Source organism: Heterocephalus glaber, unplaced genomic scaffold (assembly GCF_053883595.1).
Source record: "Heterocephalus glaber isolate CG9 unplaced genomic scaffold, H.glaber_assembly_v1.0 deba00001504, whole genome shotgun sequence".
Lineage (NCBI taxonomy): Eukaryota > Metazoa > Chordata > Mammalia > Rodentia > Bathyergidae > Heterocephalus > Heterocephalus glaber.
In genome coordinates this window covers 17,603,430-17,623,394 of record NW_028258324.1, presented here as the reverse complement: position 1 = coordinate 17,623,394, position 19,965 = coordinate 17,603,430, and the positions used below count along the sequence as shown (strand labels likewise).

Below are 19,965 nucleotides of genomic sequence, written 5' to 3'. Positions count from 1 at the left end.
TGGGACTAGAAAGTCAACTTGTTTTCTGGCCTCTGCTTTGTTCTATGTAAAGCCTTGTAGTCTTATTTTAGTATGTTGGCTTTAAGTTTCATGCATTTTTAATGAGATTTAAAAATATGTTTAATCTACATTATGAAATATTATTCAGTGGCTATAAAAGGAGCTCTGTCTATCTAAAAATGGAACTATCTTCAAGACATACTGTTAAGGGAAGCAAGTTAATGAGAAAAACTAAGACATACTGTTAAAAGAACCATGTTAATAAAATATATTTTTAAAGAAGTCACAGAACTTTATAAAATCATCTTGCTCCTATTTAAAATTATATATATTTTTATACCTTTATGGAAAATGCCCAGAAGAATATCTGCTAGTTGACAGTTTACTACCAGAGGTGGGATGTATTTAGTGTTCATCCTGTTTCCTCCTAAAATCCTCGAAATCTTTGAAGTGACAATGTCTTGCTTGTATGCTTTGTTGACGTGACTGGTGGCAGGCATCCCCTACATAGCTTCGGGATGGGGGCTGGTCAGTGGAGCGAGCAAGGCATGATAAATAAGACAGTGGGGGCTTTCAGCCCTACCCCGATCTCTGTGGAAAGGAGAAGGGTTGGAGGTTAAATTGATCACCAATTGTTTAATCAATCATGCTTGTGGAATGAAATCTCCATACATCTCCAAAAGCACAGAGTTCAGAGAGCTGAGCACGTGAAGGTTTCTGAAGGTGATGTACCCACAGGGCACGGACGCTCCTCACCCTTCCCCACACCTCACCGGATACACCTCTTCATCTGAATCCTTTGTAATGTCCTTTATAATAAGCCAGCAGCTGTGTTTCCCTGAGTGCTGTGAGCCCCTTGAGTGTACTAATTGAACCTACAGAAGGGGTGGTAGCAACCCTAATTTATAGTGGTTCAGGCAGAAGCACAGGGAAAACAACCTGAGGTTTGTAACTGGGATCTGAAGTGCGTGTGTGTGTGTACCTGTGTGTGTGTGCGTGTGCGTGCGTGTGTGGGGGGGCAGTCCTGGGGACTGAGCCCTCACCCTGTGGGGTCTGACACTATCTCCAGGCAGGTAGTTTCAGGACAGTATTAACTTAGATGACACCAGCTTGCTTGATATGCATATGTGGGAAAAATCCCTACATACCTGGTTTTAGTAGCACGTTGTAAGAGAAACTGAGTCTGACTTTTGCTTTTTCCTCTCCAAAAGAACTTCATGTTCGAAGTTGTTTTTTGGTATTATTTTCCAGCTGTCTAATCATAAAAACAAGAAAGCTGAATAGATACACGTACACACCCTGATCTGTCATGCATTAAGCCATTAAACCACTGCCCCAGAAACTGAGGGCTCTCCACTAACCTCAGCTCAGTGCCCAGTGTTTGCTATGGAATAAAGTGGCTCAGAATTTAATGTTGAGGATATATTTTAATGTTGTGCACACCTGACACCTTAGGAAGCAAAAACTTTATAGTTTTTGGTGGTAGCCAAAATATTTACTTTTACCAACAGACATTATGAATTTATTTATTTAAAAAGTCTTCAGGTTTGCTTTTATTTTTAAATTTTCAAGCTGTGCTTAGCCATTCCAATTCAGATATATTGTGAGTGGGAGCAGAAGACCCAAACAGGCTTTAAATACTTGAGAGAGAATGTTGTTTTCAGCAGTAAACAAAGCAGTTAAAATAAATTTTTAAAATGCTGTTCCTCTCTGGAAAAGAACAGGAATGACTTGTGGGTGCACACCATTCCTTGTACAGGATAAGTATTCTTCAAAAATTTATTTCTAGAAACGGACACGTTCCAACACAACGCTGGACAAAAAAATGAAGAGAAGGGATGGGGATGCCACTACCACTGGAGAATCTCACTTGTACTTTTTACCTTTCTTTGAAGAGAACTAGCACCATTCATTCAGAAATCAGACTTAATTGCTCCTAATATATAAAATACCTTAGAAATATTATTTAACTATCCAGTAACAAAGTTCTTCTAAAAATTGATTTAAAAATCAATTGGAATTTGCTATTTGAAACAGATGAAAATGGGTTTAAAAATTGATCCAATTTGATGGCTTGTCAAAAAGGAATGAGCCATCATTAATCTTTTTGGATAAAAGTACCTGAATTCAGCTTCTAGCCTCCTTCCGACCACCAAACAGGTACAGGAAATTGAACATTACTATAGGAATAAAAGCACATCTAAAACTCATCTTAGAAAATATCTTCCTAGACTATAAAAATACTAAATGGAATACAAAAATTTCAGCTTATACAGCAAACAGACTACAGCAGACAAATATTTGAAACTTACTTAAAACTATCTTGTACCACGATCACTGTGAACATCAAGTATTATTCTAATCATATTTCTATGATTCATTCTCATTGAATGTTTATTCCCCATAAAGTTTTGTTGTAGTGTCAGATGTAGACCATTTCTGTGTTGCTAGCATAAGTTACTGGAGGAGCCAATGAATAATTCTTGGTATCTAACTGGCTCTCAAAGTGCTGGAGGTGCAAGTGTAGTAGAGCCTGTTTTTTAAATGAGGGGTCAACAAACTGCAGCCTGTGAGCTTTGTACACCCATGAACACAGCCACACTTACTCCTTTGTGTATGGTTTGTGGTTGCTTTCATGTTACTAGAGTAGAGCTGAGTAGCTGCGACAGACTATGTGCAACCTCTCGGTCTGTACCATCTGAAATATTTACTTTGTGACCCTTTACAGAAAAAAATTACTCTCTGTTTTAGATAAATCACTGCAGGAAATTTTTCACTGAACAAGGACAAGGTAGAATGTTTAAGATTAAGAAAATTTTGGCTGAGATTTTGCTGGTTCCATGACAGGCCAAAAGAATATGAACTTAGGTTGGGAACTTTGGGTACTGAATAATATTCTGGCATTGTAAGCCAAGTTTGGCTGTGATAAAGTACCTTCTTTTCTCTATAAACTGGTCATTTTGTATCAAGTAACTCATGTACCAGATTACAGCTATGTGCTTACTATTCAGCCCAAACCACCTACATGGCTCCCAAACACAACGTTTAGCCTTTAAAAATCAAAACTTTTATACCCTTAGCAACACATAGGACTAGAAGTGGACTCTTCCTTGCCTTCTGTATTGGTATAGGCTCTATAGTGCTGCAGCATGTACCTTTTAGATTTCTCCCCTGTGGCATGCATCATAATAACTAGCACTAGTGCCATCCAGGGCCACAAACATGTCCCTTTTGACAAAGCGGACTAGGTTCTCAAGAGGACACATGGGCTTGGAAGAACGCCTGTGGTGGTCCTGGCAGAAAGATGTGTGGAATGTGACATCAACTCCATTGTAAAGAACCCGGACCGAATGTTCACTGGGCTTTTCTCTGTCTTGCCAGAGCTCAAATATCAGCCTGGCTGCAAACCTTGGGAACCTGGCTTCTGAAAGGCCCAAAGCACTGAGAACTGGTGACAGAGTGACATCATGTGCAGAGTAGAGGGCAAAGATCTCATCTTTCCTGCCCTCAGCAGAACGCTGCATCCGGTTGATAGTTTGATTCAGGATAGGGTGGGCACCCAGCAGTGAGTACCCGAGGTACAGTTTCTTCTCGCGCCTCTCTTTCTCATCCTCTATCTGATGCATCTTGATCACCTTGAAGTGCCCCATGTCAATGCACCCACTTCCGGTGCAGGGGAAGCTGATGTTGTGACAGAAGTAGCAGAGCAAGGAGTCTATGGGGTTGGCAGCCCGCAGCTGCTTGGTAGGGATGTCCACGATCTTGGCCATCTCCTCATAGGTCCTCTCCAGTGGGCTGTTCTTCAGCCGCAGGAGGTACTGACGACGCTGCTCCTTCTCCAGATACTGGTTTCTCAGTGGGCAGTAACAGTTTCCAGAGCAGAAAAGGGCACTTGGCTGGTGCCTGAAATAAATCTTCTTCCAGTCAAAATCTGGGAGAAAGCCATAGAGCAAGGCCAGCCCACTCTGTAGGGTGCGGCTCTTCCCAGTGGTCTCTAGGTAAAGCTGGTCTGTGAACCAGTCATTTGGCAGGAGCTTGTGTTTCTTTATATAGATGTCCCTCAGCAGCTGGCCATTCTGCAAATGCTGTACAACTCCTGAAACACAGGGTGATACAAAGCTCTCCTGACTACCAGCTTGGCACAAGGGACAGCAGGAGGAAGCTGAGTCAGTGCCCAACTCTGGAATGTTTCAGACCAGTGTAAGACAACATAATGAAGGGCTGGGGATTTAGCTCAGTGGTTCCACTGCTTGCCTCGCAAGCACAAGGTCCTGAGTTCAATCCCCAGTACCAAAAAAAAAAAAAAAGACAATATAATGAAGTTCATTTCCCCACCATGTGGAAGTTGCAAGAATAGGCTCATCTCAACTTCTTAGGGTGTCTGTACAGGGGTGAGCCTACTGGGGAATGGCTTTTGTGGGGAGCCTAAGGACCATCTGCCTCCCTCCCCCTCCTGTGCAACTTGCCCTTTCTCTGGGGAAAGCATCGTGACTTGTGGGCCACAGAGGGTAGGAAACACCCAGCTGGGTATCTAGGCTGTGACAGGCATAGGCCTGAGGTGAACATTCCTCACTGTGCAAGGACACAATGGTTCCCACTGTGCAGGGGTGGCTCTGTGACATCCATCAGGTGGAGCTGACTCTCAGTTACCTGCTTGAGCTTAGTCCTCTCGTTGCTGGCATGTTCCTTGTTTGACCTCATTTCCCCTATACTGCCCACTGAGGGCTCTCTGTAGCCTCCTGAGGGAGAGATTCTGCCTAGTCCCAAAAGGGGCTTCTTAGGTTCATCAACAAGCTTCCAGATCCCCAGATAGCATATATTTCAAAAAAGCAAATTGCACAAGAGTATGCTTATTATGCTCTTTTCAAATAAAAAAAGAGGAGAAAACAAGAATATGTATTTGCAGTTGCCCACATTTTTCATGACATTTTGGAAGGAGGCAGAAGAAACTAATGTCAATGGTTTCCTAGAGATGATGGGGGCACGGAAATGAGGGTGGGTCGAATGTGGGTGGAGGCAAGAATTTTAAGCCTAACTTTTACTATCATTTTGTTTTTACACTACCATGGTATAATATTAAACTGACTTTAAAGAAAAGAAAAACGCTTATTTTCAAGTAGGAGAAGGAAATGGAAGACAACAGCAAGCTTATGCTTCACCCTGAAGGACATGGGGGAGGCAATCTCAGTAATGAGCATGAATTCACTGACAGTGTGAACCACACACAGGCCCAATGTCCACTAATGCAATTTATTCAGATGGCCAAATAGCGTGGGCAATTCCACACCAAGATGAGACACATTAGGCTGAGAATCGTGAGACAGAAGGAAAGAATTGGCCCAGAGATTTGCTTAACCACAGCCATATCTCAGCCACAGAGGATGTCTGGGACCCACTGTGAATGAAGAGCCTATGAGCAGAATTCCTTCAGGGATCTGGCTAGGACCAGCCTTAGCATCTGTGAAATGACCTACAAAAGGTGGCAAATCATAAGTGACAAAAATGAAGAACCTGGGTCTGATCCCAATTCACCTCTGGGCCTATTTTATATTATGCAAAATACATTAAGGTAGAACGCTTATTGTATGCCAGGCATTTTTCATTTAATTTCCACAAAAACCCAAAGAGGAAAGTGTATTACCATTAGTAGCCCTTTTCCTTATATTACAGGTGAAGAAACTAAGGCCTTGAGTCCTCACAGTTAAGAAGTGGCAGAGCCAAAACCCAAGGCCTGACTGGCCCCAATTTTGTGTTTTCAGTCCCTGCTCAGTGTTTCCCCCTACATTTTCATGCAGAAACACAAAGTTCTAGCCAGTTAGGTCTTTTTACCCTCTCCAAACACACTCCACATTCTCATAACCCGGTTCATGCTATTCTCCCTTCCCACAGGCAGCACCTGGTTCCATTCGACTTCTTTGCAGAGCCTTCCTGCATCCTCTCCCAGGTCAAATTAGCAGTTCCTTCCTGATCTCATGTGCTTCTTGTATGGCAGAGTTAGCAGTGTTCACTTAGAGTCTATCACAGGCCAGCACTGTGCAAGGCACTCTATACCCGCTATCCACTTTCATCCACCTCCAGCCCTGCCGGAAGAGGTGACAGGTCTGTCAGGCCCCAGGCTGTGCTAATTCTCTTAAGCCCCACAGCTTCTAGCAGTACCGCTGTCTTCACCATAGCACAGTGCAGGTCAGGTCTTACTCATCTGGCTGCCTCCTGTGCTCAGCAACTGCTGGGACCTCCTGAGCCAAGGAGGCACTGTGGGGTTATAAATGATCACTGTAACAGCTATGCATTTTTAATGACATTTAAAATGGAAGATAAAAGTGACCATTAGAAAGATCACAGGAATGGGAACAAACAGTACTGCAAAAAAATAAAAAAATAAAAAAATAAATAAAGATTTCTAGAATAATACTAACCTAGAAAATGAAGATGATGATAGATCATTAGCGAAGAAAAGTCCAAATGAATGATTTACCTCTAATTGTGTGAACTCTTCCCAACCTCTTCTTGGGAACAGCCCCTAGATCCAGAGGTGGGGTCCCTCTACCCTGTTTGCTACACCTCATCCTGACTCCTCACCACAGCTGATGAACCTCAGAGGACCTCAGTGGAGTCCCTCAAGAATCTGGGCCTGCTAGTTCCTCTCTAGCTGAAGCTAGGACTGCCACTGTGTCAGCAGACACAGTAAAAAGCCACAGCAAGAGGGAGCAGTAAGACAGCCTTCGTGCTCCTATGTCCAGTCTCCGGAGGCCTGGTCACATTCTTGCCTTTGGAATCTGAGTCATCCTAAATCTTTTTAATAAATTTCTGTTCTCACTTGAGTTTGTGTAATTTACAATCACAGGCTCTAACCAGCAGTTCTCAGCAAGTGTGGTTGTGCACTTAGGAAGGGCTGGGGAGTTGAATTACCACAGTAATACAGGGAGAGGTGTTCCTGGCACAGAGTGGGTGGTGGACCGGGTCTACACAGTCTCCAAGTAGGACAAGTGCGCTCTGTCCCACATGACTTTTGAATGTGCCACAAGACATTCCCACGGTGAAAAGCAGTCTGAATAGTCTAGAACCTCATGCTGTTCTTTTGTGTCTATAAACATAAAATTATTTTTTCATAATTTTAATATCCACTGAATTTCTAGAAATGAATTTAAGTTAAGGGGCATCTGCACTTTGTTTTGAGCAGAAATTGTCAGAGAAGCAAAAACTGACATGTAGTATTAGAGTCACTAATAGGACATTCCTTAGTCATCCGCATTTGTGGCTGTCACTGTCAGGTGCAGACATTTGTTTTTTTTTTGGTACCAGAGATCGAACTCAGGTCCTTGCGCTTGCACAGCAAACAGTGAAACCACTTAGCTAAATCCTCGGCCCTGGGTGCAGACATTTGATTACTTCACTATATTTTTTAGTTTAGCTATTCCTAAGCATTGATGCTGAGACACACAGAATTATATAATAAATGTTTTCTTTTGCTTGTTACAGGTTATTTGATATAACTTTTCTAAAAAAAATTAAGAATATAAAAAGGTTATATTATATTGAAATTTCACTTCAGGGTAGCAGAGAGAATAAAATATTTGTGAATGCTTGTGAATAAAAGGTGTGCCAGATCAGGTAGGATAAAAACCCCTGTTCTAAACCAACACAGAGCTCATGAAAGCTAGTCCTCCAGAGCCTGCTGCTGGTCACCCACCATTATTCCCTCAATAATTATGGTTTTGGAAGCCTGGCAGAACCCAGTAGGACCAGCTATAGGACAGAGACCCCCCTTTGATCTAAACTGAGGCCCTATAATACTGATGGAAAAAGAAAACAGCATGGCAACTGGTCCTCCTGGTTCTCTCACAAAGGCTGGGGACCCAGCAAAGGTCCTCTGAAGTTCTAGTCTGAAGAGCTAGGAACCTGGAACATTGTGGGGAACCACCAGTCCCCTCTCTTCCCAGTAAAGGTGACCCCACAGTTAACTTGGTGCACAGTGGTGCAACTAGGCTGCAGAGGGGAAGCTGGGATTCTGGGAGGACCTAACTCGGCCACACAGGTTCCAGGCACAGCAGGAAATGGCCACACGTTTGTCTCCCTGAGATCTTGTACATTAAGTCCTAGAATGTGAGATTAGTTAAGTAAATTACGGTCCATCCTTAGTGGAATAATAAGCAGCCATTGCAATGATTCTATGAATGAACATTAATAGACAGGGAAAGATGATTTCTAGATAAGTCGGTTACAAAAGTGTGTTTGGTAAGACACTCATGTATGTGTATGCACCTAAGTACAGGAAGAAAGATTACTACTGGGGGTCTATTTTGGGGGGGTGCTTTCTTTTGATGCATTGTCTTTTGTAATTTCTCTTCGCAAACATGTATTGCTTTTGTAGTAAGAAAGGTCATTTTAATTTGAAGAAAGCAGATGTTTAACTGGGTACCCTGGTGCCTCTGAGCTCCTTGCACTGCCACCCCGTTCTCCCCTTTGACCTCCATGGCCCTCCCCCAGAGTACTGGCTTCAGTGCTTGCAAACAGAAGGGCTGGCAGAGGGTCAGGATGGTGGCAGTCACACCTACCTGTTTGGGTGAGCTCTCCCATCTCACACAGAGGGTGATTGGGGTGAAGAGGCAGGGAGTTTAAGGGGCTTTCAAAAGAGGCTCCAGATCCTTTTGACATGTGACTAATGAAAGCTTCCAGTTTGGGGTGATAGGGTTTTCTAGAGAGAAAACACAGAGAATTAGTAGTCAGATGCCCAAACAGTCAAAGCACAGTCTTTGTCATCCACAGAAATAGGTCCTGCTCAATTCCTTTCAAATTCCAATTTCCTTGTGATTTGACTATGCATAAAACGCCCTCTCCGTGCGAGTGCCTCACCTGTGTTGAGCATGGCACTGTGGGGCTCAGCTCTGCCCTCTACCAGACTGTCCACACTCTGCCACCACCAATGCCCCCCACTGGCATGTCCTTGGCAGGGAGTCATCAGGATTTCTCCACCTTGAATGCACACCTGCCACCTGTCCTCCACCCTTTCTCCTTCATGGTCACAGCCATGACCTGGGTTCTGGCCTCTGGCAGCTCTCCTCTGGATGGCCCCAGGCTCCTCACTGGCCTTTCTGCCATTCATTCGTGGTCTGTTCACTTTGTCTTCTCCACAGCAAGAGGAGTGGCCTACACAGGCAGCCCTGATGCAATGCTGCCCTTCCACACTGCCAGCGCTGGAAAGAGCTGACATGGCCTGTCCCTCTGTTCTGGCCCAGCCTTGTTGAGGGTCCTCCCTCAGGGGCTCTCTCTGCTCCAGTGTGGTCCTGGCCACATTGAGCCAGCACCTCCTTTTCCCTAGTGCACAACACACCTTATTTTCACCTGCTTCTACCCTCCCCCCTTTCTGCAGTAGTGGCCATTGAACTTAGGGCCTCCAAACTGAGCTGCATCCCCAGCCCTTTGCACTGTTTCTTAAGTTTAGAAAGGTCTTACCTAGTTGTCCAGACTGGGGTTGAATTTGGGATCCTCCTGCCCCAGCTAATTAACTAAGACTGCAGCTATTTACAGTTTACAGTGCACATCTATTTATAGCTAAAAACCAGTTTATTTATGAGATCAGAGATTATGTATATTTCTGCTACAGGTATACATGTAAGTCAAGATATAATTTATCTTTCTAGCCACTAGGATATAATTTCCCTGGATAATGAAATGACCTGTCAATGTACATTTCTTTTCTTTGAATAATGAAATGGCCCGTGAATGTGTACACATTTTCCAGCTATACAGAAATGGATAGACAGTAGTTCACAACTACACTGAATACAAATCAGCATATGAAAAAAGAGTAAAGATAAATTCTTCTAATGCAAACCCCTGCTGTCCTAAAGCCCAATTAACTTAGCCAGTGCTTTACAAATTGCTGCCAAAATGAGTTTATTATCTTTCAAAAACATAAAGCTGGAAAAATCCATCTTTTAAAAAATGTGCTTTAAAATTAGACAATACAAATTCCAACATGCATTAGAGTCTAACCAATAACCCTGGATGGCTGCAGGGAATTATGTCTTTCCATAAAAATAGAGTGTTTCATTTCGCCTGAGGCTAACACACATAAATGTTTGCAAACTAGGAAATAAAATGCCCAGACTGACAACAAGGCTGCCAATATGAATCCACATGAGTGAAGACCATCCATCAGCAAGGCTCAAATGTCCTGTTCTAGGCCACTGTTTCAGGCTGGTGATTTCTGAGGATCTGAGAGCTTTGTTGATAACTTTAGAAATGGAACTTCACTACTGAATGTGTTTGCTGAGGCCTAGGTTTTCAGTTGTCTCCTAAATGATGTTTTGATGTCTAACTGTATTCATTAGTTTTTTTGTTTGTTTATTTGTTTATGGCATGGAAAGAGGAAGATTCGTGGAGGAAAACCTTCCATTACAGAAAAGATAACAAATAGATGTAACCCAAGTCCCTGGACCTGTCCTGGACCTGACTGCCCAGGCCCTGCCTGCCTATGTCTGGCTCTATCCCTGGAGCCCAGAGGGTACTCGGCACAAGGTGGAAGCTCAGGAAATACTTGGGGGTGAACTCAGCTGTGCAGGATCTTATCCTTAGATGCTGCACGACAGCACCACTCGCTCCACAGTCTGTAATGACAAATGTTATGAGTTCCCACAGTATTTGCCAAAGTATGCAGATCCTGATGGAAGTATTAAAAACCAATGCTGTTGTAGGCAAGACTACTAGTTGTACACTAAAATCTTTTCTCCTCTTCTTGGGAACTTGGTTATATCCCATATCTGAGGTCATGGAGGTGAGGCAGAGTCACATGACTAAGTATTTGCCAGTTCAACGGAAGGATGTGTGCCCTTTCTGGGTTTAGACTACTTCACATCCTCTTTCTTCTCTCTGGCCACTATTCTGTCATGGCAACAACCCAGGCCATCAAGTCGACATCCTGGAGGATGGTGGAAGCAACAACCTGGATCCCAGCATGACCAGGTGGAGCCGCTACCTGACAGGAACATCATCTCCAGTCTTCATGAAAAGAAATCAACAGTTTTTCTTTTTCTTTTTTGTCATATTGGTGATTGAACCTAGGGCCTTCACACTAAACTACATTCTCAGCCCTCTATTTTTTTATTTCGAGACAGTGTCTTGCTAAATCACTAAGTTCCCTAGGCTGGGCTTCAACTCAGGATTCTCTTGCTTCAGAGTCCAAGAGTGCTGGTAAAGCAGAACTCAGTGAAAAATAAGTTTTCCCAGCCTTGAGCACTTCCCCCTCAGACCCTCTCCTTCCTTGTGGCTGCCATCTTCTGGCCAGTACAGATAAGATTAAAAACCCTGTTCCTATAAACAAGATCCTGAGACATCCTGTTCTCACAGGATTCTGTTTTCTTTTAAGGCTAAGATATAAAGCTGTCACTGTATAAGTAACTGCCTTTATCCCACTCTATAACTTCATTTGCCTACCCACCAGTTTTGCACCAGCCCCCTTCAACCAACTATATAAAATCTGGAGCTTTCCTTTGTTCAGGACTCTGCCTTTGGATGAGAGTCTGTTGGGCTGGTGTGCACCTAATATCCCAGAATGAAATCCTCCTGTTTCACCAGTGGTTTTTCCTGTCTCTTAAATTCTGCAACACTGGGATTACAGGTATGTACTACTGAGAGAGGAGACCACCCCTCCGTATGGAATTAGTTAATTGTGATGAGTTAACTGTGTCGTTAGGCAACTATGGGTTAACTAGGTAACTATGCTCTTCATAGAATATACCTGAGTAGCCATGATAACTTCTGTAATCTGTCACCAAAGGAGTGTAACAGAGTCAGAAAGTCTTGCCAGAATTCTGCTCTTCCTCTCTATTGCTCTGCTTTGTGTAAATCCTGCTTGCTACATTCCCAGGGAAATGCCAACGGAATTAAGCTTCATAGATGTAAACAGAGTATATAAGGAAGTGCAAACTTCTATTTGGGGCACTCGAGAATGACAAGAGTCACTTCCAGAGTCACCAGCATCACTAAAAGCCACTTTTTGCTCCTATCTTCGTGTTAAAGAGTTATCTGTACTGGGGTCTGCACTGTTTCCTGCTTTACTATCTTACCCAGCTAGAAAGCAACTTCTTTGTTATTTAAGGCAATGTGTTCTTCAGTCACACTGTTACTACAGCCTGGACTTACTAATACAGAAATGATTATATCTGCAAGGATGGATTTTTGTTCAGGCAAAACTCACATAACTGTGACTTCATTGGAAATTTGCTTTTTAAATATGAACTGAAAACTCAAGTGTTACTATTTAAAGCCTTCTACTTTGTTATGGTTTGTGTCTAGATGTTCTCCCAAAGCCTCATGCAGCCTTAGATGGGGCTTTTTCAGAGGTGGCTGAATCTAGAGTGTGTGATTAATTCATGGTGCAATGCTGCACCTGAGGGCACTAGGATTAAGGGTGTGAGTGCTACCCACCCTAAGTAGGCTGGATATGTTAAAAGGGGCAGAAAGATGCTGTTAAGGGCCCTTGTTGCTTTGCTACTTTCATTCTGCCATGAACCATTGCCCTCTGCCATGTGCTACCCCACCTTGGAGCCAGCCAATTATGGACTGAATCCTCTACAAACTGTGAGCTAAATAAACCTTTCCTCCCTTAACTTTGGGTGTTGAGTATTTTGTCTCAGCAATGGGAAAAGTAACTAAGACAAACACCTTCTCTTCAGAGTTCTTACTTACATTTTTACATGCATTGTTCATATCTATTTATGCCAAAAAGCTCCACACAGAAACCTGAGACCAACCTGCACCTGACCCATGTCTGAGGTCTACACAGAAAATGAGGCTCGCTGAGAAAGGTGTAAGACCAGAATCACTTAGCAGTAAACAAAATTCAGCACAGATTTCTTGGCTGGAAGCTGGAATGGAATCGCAGCAGATTTTAAAAATTTAAGCCAATTAAAGAATCTGTTCTTTCCAATTTCAATAAAATGAAATTCTAAACAGATACGTCCAATGCCCTTTTCTCAGTTCTTAGCCGTCTGGACCTCTTGCTCCATGTATCGGGCCTTCCTCAGCTCTCTTAGCCTCACTCTCCTGCCTGTAACTTGAGTGTTACCCCCGGGTCCTCTTCTCCCTGTGCCGACCGACCACAGGGTGGTGTTTTCCAGGCCTCTGCTTTGGGCTCCTGCCTTTCGCACAGGTTCTGACTGAGATTTCATTCAAGCCCCTGCTTTCAACTGCCATCAGCTTGCTGAAGACCCTCAAACCTCCACCTCCCAGAAAGACAGTGCTCCTGAGCTCCAAAAATGCACAGCCTACTGCCAATCAGAAACTAGAATATGCAAAGATGGCTCACAAACAGCACAGCAGCCTGCAGTCACAGCTTCCCGCCTTTCTTCTGTGTTGTCTATTTCAGGGAAGAGCAGCACAACCAGCACAAGTGCCACCTGGACCTTCTCTAAGGCCCAACCCTTCCATCTCTACTGCCACTTTGAGTTCCAGCCTCCATCATTTATTCATTCAACAAATATTTGTCACACCTTGCCCATGTGTCAGGCACTGTCCTAGACACTTAGGATGTAACAGCTATGAACAAAAACAAAATATCTTGCCCTCAGGGAAGGAGCTTTCTTTCTTTCTTAGGGCAACAGACAATACACAATGAAAACCATAAATATGTGTTAGAAGCTAACAGCTGCTATGGCAAAAAGAAGACAGTAAGGAGTGCGTGGTAAGAGAAGAGTGCTCTGTCATTTAACTGGCGTGTTCTACACAGGCCTTATTGAGAAGGTGACATTTGAGTCGGGGTGGGGAAGAAGTATGGGAACTGGCTATACAGCTATTTGTGAGGAATGCCCTCTGGAGACAGGGAACAGCAGAGCACCCAAGTGCAGCAAGAAGAGCTGGGCACCAGTAAGGGCTGGGGAGTAGCAGGTGGGCCAGACAGGGAAGGCTTAGAGGCCACTTTCAGGGCGAGGGCTCCAACTCTGAGCTCTCCTGTAACAATATAAACACCACCAGCAACTTCCAAGCCATGCCCACACTGTGGCTGGCAAAGATCTTCATCATGTCATCTCACTGCCCAGCATCTTCGTGCCTGGAGCTCGCAATCCCTAGCAGGGCACTTGACGCATCAGATGGCCTAGTCTGCACTCTACACTCAGAGCCTGTGACATGAACTCCGGAGCCTCAACATGCCAAGCTGTGCCCCACCTAGCTCTGCCCAGGTCGATCTCACTACCTGAGAAGCCATTTCCCATCACACTACCCAACTTGCTCCTGCACCTCCCTTCTCCCTGCCCAGGCTGGGTCTGGCTTCCCCTCTTCTGGTCATGCTCTAAATGTGTCAAACCACTTCCTCATGTATGTCTTGCTCTTCTTACATTTCTTTCTCCAAAGCAACTGCCACTGCTACCTGTGTTGGGTAACATTCACTATAACACACCGGGTACCAGGACCTAGCCCTTCTCTGGAGAGGTGTGTGGGCTCCTTGAGGCCATGGACAGCCTCCCCTTGGTGATCCACAGAACCCCACTCTGCCCCTTACTCTTGCAGGCTGGCCAGCACTGGTCCTGTTGGTGCTCACGCATGCCTAGCTTTTCTAGCCCCAAGCCCTTTGCACTTGCTGCTCTTTCCATCTGGACATTTGTTCCCAGATCTTTACAGGGCTGGCTTTACTTCATTTACAGCCTGTTCATGTGCTGCCTCCTGGCTCATGAGTCAGACAGTACCTAGCACATGACAGGAACATAAAACTAAGATTTGCTGAATGCTGACAAGTTCAATATTTTTCATTTTTGAATACAGAAAAGTATATTTGATTCATATTTTATTAATATAAAAAGGCATTTACTAAGCACAATTATATAAATGGTTAATGACCTCAATGCTGGCTAAGCATAGTACTACAAGGCCAAAGCCAGCATCTGTCTCATAAAGCACATGGCCCTTGTGGAGAGGCAGCTTCCCCTACAAAAACCCTGAGAGGAAAGGGATGGGGCGATGTGGACACAGCTTGGTAGCAACTGACTTGTTTGGACAACAGGCTTCTGGGGGACTGAGCTCAGTGCTCCCTACCTGCTGGCCCAGACAGCCCCTCTTAGACCAGAGTAACGGGTACCCTCTGGGCCTCACTGCCCATTAGGAGGTCACTAAATTACCAACTCAGGAGGAGCTGGGAAGACAGCAGGCACTGCAGGGACCCAGAGCCCACATCCTAGGGCAGCTGTTGGCCCAGACTGGGTCCACCGCCCTGGAGTTCCTGCTCATGCTAAGTCCATATTTACAGGGATAAGTTGGCTTTTATTATGTTTAAAGATGCAGCTGATTAAATGATACAGCACAGCAGTCCCCCTTATCTGCAGAGGTTATATTCCAAGGAACCCAGAGGGTGCTGAAACTGCAGGTAGTATCAAACTGTGTGCATGCTGTATTTTCTACACATGCGCATGTATCCTACAGCTTAATTTATAAGTTAGGCATCTATGCTATGGTTCAATTTATAAGAAATCAACAACAAAACCAATAATAGAAGAGAATGGTTGTAACAACATATGGTAATACAAGTTAAGTGAATGCATTCTTTCTTCATTTCCCGAATTTTCCATTTAATAATTTTGACTGCCATTGATCACAGGTAACCTAAACTGGAGAGCAAGACCTTGGATCAGGGGGACTACTGTAACTGAACATGCACACTCTGCCCTCTTCCACAGACAATTTAAAGTAGCTCCTATAGATGCAGGAGGTAATACAATGAAAACTTGGCAAAGGAAAATGAGGACAGAGGCAGCCAGAGTGACTGGTCTCTTAAGTAAGCTCTGTACACAGTTCCTCCAGAGGCTCCTACCACTGAGGTGACCACATAAGGCCTATGGACCTGGCCTAGTGACCATGTCCATTGCAGAGAGGGAAAGAGGTCAGGCTCTGAAGGCCTCCAGACTGCCGAGGGCTACACTTATTGGGTCCTTGGTGTGGAGAAACCTGAAGGCCTTAGCCCATCATCTTATGTAGACTTCTCAAGGGTGATGTAAGGGAGGTATTACTATCTATGTTCCAAAATGGAGTAAGAGGCCCAGAGAGGGAAATGATTTGCCCCATATCAAACAGGCTGCAAAGGTTACAGGGAATTCCATGGCCATGGTTTAAATCCATCACGAAGCACACTGCAGGAACACATAGCAGGTACTCATGTCCTGTGATTCTCACAGAGGTCCTGTGTTCATTCTACAATGTTCCTGTTGCTGAGACAAAACACCTGACACCCAAAGTTAAAGGAGGAAAGGTTTATTTGGCTCACAGTTTGTAGAGGTTTCAGTCCAAATTCAGCTAGTTCCAAAGCAGAGTGGCATGGCAGAGGGGCATCACAGAAGAGAAATAGTTCATGGTAAGGCAGAAGGCAGCAGGCAGCAGCAGCAGCCACTTGCCTTCCCTCTCTCAAGGCTGTAAGCCTGTTGATTGGTGCCACAGACACCTAAGATAGGGCTTCCATTATCACATACTGTTAATCTCAATATTACACTCTTAATCCACATTCACACACCTTAAATCCAGCCATTTAAAAAAAAGCCCCATCTATGACTGCATGAGGCTTTGGGGGAACCTCTAGATATAAGTCATAACAAATGTCCAACAACTGTTCTCTGGGGCAGGCCTGGTGAAACAGGGAGCATTTGGGCCCTGGAGGAGCCCACAGTCTAGGGAGGTTGAAGACAAGTGCAAGTGCACAGGGGAAGTCCTGCACTCTGCTAGGGAACTCTGGCCAGTGACCCCCTCTCTGGGAACAGACAGAGTGGCCTCCAAAACCTTGTAGCAACAGCTGGCTAGTCTTGGGAGCAGACACCTGGTTGGAGCCAAGCCATTCCAATCCTCCTTTCTGGGAGTGTGCAGCCCAGCTAAGAAGGGAGCAGATGTTGGTTGCTGCTGAGGCAGAAGCATGTTATTGTCCACCAAATCCCTGAGGTGGCCCTGCATCCTTCTGGTTCAGAGTCCCAGTGGTCCAATTCTCCTTGGCTGTTTAAATGACCAGTTTCAGCCAGAGAGTAACAGCAGGGCTGTGCCAGTTGTTTGTGTATCATCCCTGAACAGGGGCCATGATAATCTTCTCTGTATCGTTCCAATTTTAGTATATGTTCTGTTGAAGCAAGTACTGTGCCAGTTGTTAACACACTAAAACCATACATTGCTGAATGGAGAAAAGCCACTTCCCTGAGCCGCCTTCCCTCACCCCACATGTTTAAGCACATCTTGCAGGGGCCAGAAACTGAAGGGTTAATGCCCAGCACAAGTGACCTCTACCCTTGCCTCAGCACCAAGGCTTCTTGAGAGGTGGCTCTCAGACATTCTGATTCTGACTTTGCGTGGCCTGACCCCCTTGCTGTACAGTTCCCTGCTCAGTGTGAGTCAGGCACAGTCAGCATCTGATGGAGCCACAGAGCCACTCCAGTGTGAATACACCCGGGGAGGCTTCCTGGGGAAGGGAGAACCTCATAGGGCCTTGAAAGGACTATAGGAGTTGGCCAAGCAGGGATGGAGGACAAGGCAGTACAGCAGGCAAAAAGGCACAAAGAGAAGGGACCTAGCAAGAAGTAGGGGACTGAAGTGCAGAGGATCTTAGCAGAGAGTCTGGAACTAAAGGTGAAGGTGGGGGCTTGGCCTGGAGGGAAAGCTGGGGCTTGCTCCGTCCTCTGAGGGGGCTCGACTCCACCTAGCCTGTCTTTCGACCCAGAGGCATGGGGTGCAAATCTCTGTTTGCTGAATGTAGGAGACAAGACATGAGTACTCAGGTGGCCAGCACTGTGATGCCCAGCATGAGGGAGAGTGTGGAAGAGCCTCATGATGTCTTTACATACTGGGGTTCGTGTAATCTTCCCCACACTAGCCCCCTTTTTTAAAGGGGAAGTTGCCATTTTTTAAAAAAGAGCCGCGCTGCGGTGAAGCAATGCATAGCTGCACCAGATTGGCCCTGCCCAGGGCAGGTTGGCACCCCACAAGCATTCCATCAAAATAACGTCTCCCCACTGAGCACTGCCTTCCACCTCCTGAACTCATTTGGTAAACTCTGCTAGGGATGCTATGTGGCCCCAGATACATTTGCTTAGGCCAGGCCCATTAATTTATTGCTAACCGTGCTTCTAATTTTAGGGCATGCCATTTCCATAGATGCAATTTACATTCTCTGTTCAATTATTTTTCATCCCGAGGGCTTTCAACCAAGATCAAACTGTCTCCGTCGCTATAAAAAATTAAATGGCTAGAATACTCATGTTTGTACGTCTTTGCAATTGCTAGCACACCTCCCCCTGGGTCATGTCCCTTCCTCCTCACTCCAATCCAGCATCAGCAGCAGCCCCATTTCAGAGATGGGAGGCTGAGCGCAGAGAGACCAGGGGACTTTCCTGCTGTCCCAGTAGAACAGCTGAGCTGGGTTGGAGGACTCCTAACTCGGTGCTCACTGCACTGCATCCCAGTTTTCTCAAAGTGAAGAACAGCAAGATGAGAGAGTGGGCCTCAGACTGGCCTGAACTCAACCCTCAGTTTATCCATGGAATTGCCTGAAACAGCTGTCCCTGCCTCCGTGGGCCTCAGTCCTTTGCACAGTGGTATTCAGTGCAGCACTGGGGCTGCTCTGAAGGCCAGGTTCCTCCAAACAGGTTGTACCGACCAACCGCAGTCCCTCCTCCACCCTGTAATTCTCCAACACACAAGGACAGTAGCCGCTTGAAAATGACTTTTAGAAAAAGTGCAATTTACCTGTTAGCCACCAGAGTGCAGTCAATTTCTGGCCGCTTTGTTTTGGGAATGGCATACAGGGGGTACCTGTCTCCATGTCGAATCAACACATGCACGGAGATCAGCTTAAAATGATGTGGGGCGTGACCTGGAGGGAAGAAGCACAGTGTCTGCTCATCATTTAATAAATGTCAATCCTTTTACAAAGGGCTGGGGGAGAGACTTGGCCATACCCTGCTGGGAATCAAGAGGAGGTGGCAGCAGGGAAGGCCAACAGGCTGCACAGCTACCACCTGGGGCCCAGGCCATGGGCAGGACCACTGTGCCGGGGTGGGAGCTGTGAAAGAGCCTGAGGGGGGGACAGAGTAATGTCCGTCCCAGATCTCCTGGATGGGACAGGGAGGTGCTGGGGTGTGGCCAGGGCTGAAGGCAGTGAGATACGGCCAGACTATTCATGAGGCCTCACTCACATGCTGACTAGGGGAGGATCCCAGGAATACTGGAAATAGTAACCCCAGCTTTAAATCGTTTGTGAAACATGGCAGGGCACAAAAAATATTCCACATCATTCCTGAAACATGTTCACGAAAGCTGAAGTTCCTGAGGGAATTGCATTTTCCCACACCTTCAAGGTAGCACACCAGCAGGCACCCCGTGCACACCCGCAATCTACCCTGGGTCTGCTGTGGAAGGCAGGGTAGCTTGGGGTGAGGCCCGAGAGCCTAGTCAAGGTTGTCTCTCCATCTCGCTGAGGACAGCCTGAAGATCATGACAATGGTTAAGCACTTACAGGTGACCTGGGTGCTGTTTAAAGCAGTTACTCCATCTCCCATACAGGCACGCTGGTCACCCCATTTCACAGAGGGGGATTCAAAGACTCAGGAAGTCATCCCAGGGCACAGCCTGGTGGCAACTGTAGGAGCGTAGCCAAAACCGTCCAACTCCCAACCACCGAGCTCTGCTGTTGGGAGAACTGGTCTCCAAAGGGTGCCCACGTGGGGTGGCACAGCCTGGCCTACCTTCCATGCTGCGCTCGGCCACACTAGGGATGTTGCAGTACAGAAGAGCTTCATAAATAGGGTCTGTCATGGGGGGCTCTGTCACTGGGTCGGGCAAGATCCTCTTTCGACTCTTGCTGCTTGCTCCATTCTTAGTGGTCAACACAGGGATCAGGTGGACTGCAAGGACAGCAGAGAAGGTCACGACAGTGCAGTCACCGAGGTACCAGGCCAGCTGTGGTGGCCCAAGGTGGGGCTGAACATCACTGTTATTGTTCTCTCT

General features: G+C 45.6%; 1 protein-coding gene and 1 non-coding gene across 5 annotated transcripts in view; both read right to left on the bottom strand.

The window, feature by feature from the left end:
- Positions 1–1,414: 1,414 nt before the first annotated feature.
- The window catches only part of Pxylp1 (2-phosphoxylose phosphatase 1), an 82,281-nt gene continuing 63,730 nt past the window's right edge, over positions 1,415–19,965 (bottom strand). For 2 of the 4 annotated variants that reach the window (XM_004834348.3, XM_087186242.1), the window contains 4 exons: positions 19,704–19,862; positions 18,706–18,832; positions 8,556–8,695; positions 1,415–4,096 (listed from right to left, as the gene is read on the bottom strand). In XM_004834348.3, the coding sequence (XP_004834405.1) occupies positions 3,159–4,096; positions 8,556–8,695; positions 18,706–18,832; positions 19,704–19,862 (1,364 nt within the window). In that variant the 3' untranslated portion in view covers positions 1,415–3,158. Of the gene's footprint in view, positions 4,097–8,555; positions 8,696–18,705; positions 18,833–19,703; positions 19,964–19,965 lie in introns of all 4 variants that reach the window. The other 2 variants (XM_087186244.1, XM_087186243.1) reach the window with 2 other exon arrangements.
- LOC147825260 (U6 spliceosomal RNA) lies at positions 16,996–17,102 on the bottom strand. The gene has a single exon (XR_015441200.1). It is a non-coding gene; the product is annotated as a U6 spliceosomal RNA (small nuclear RNA).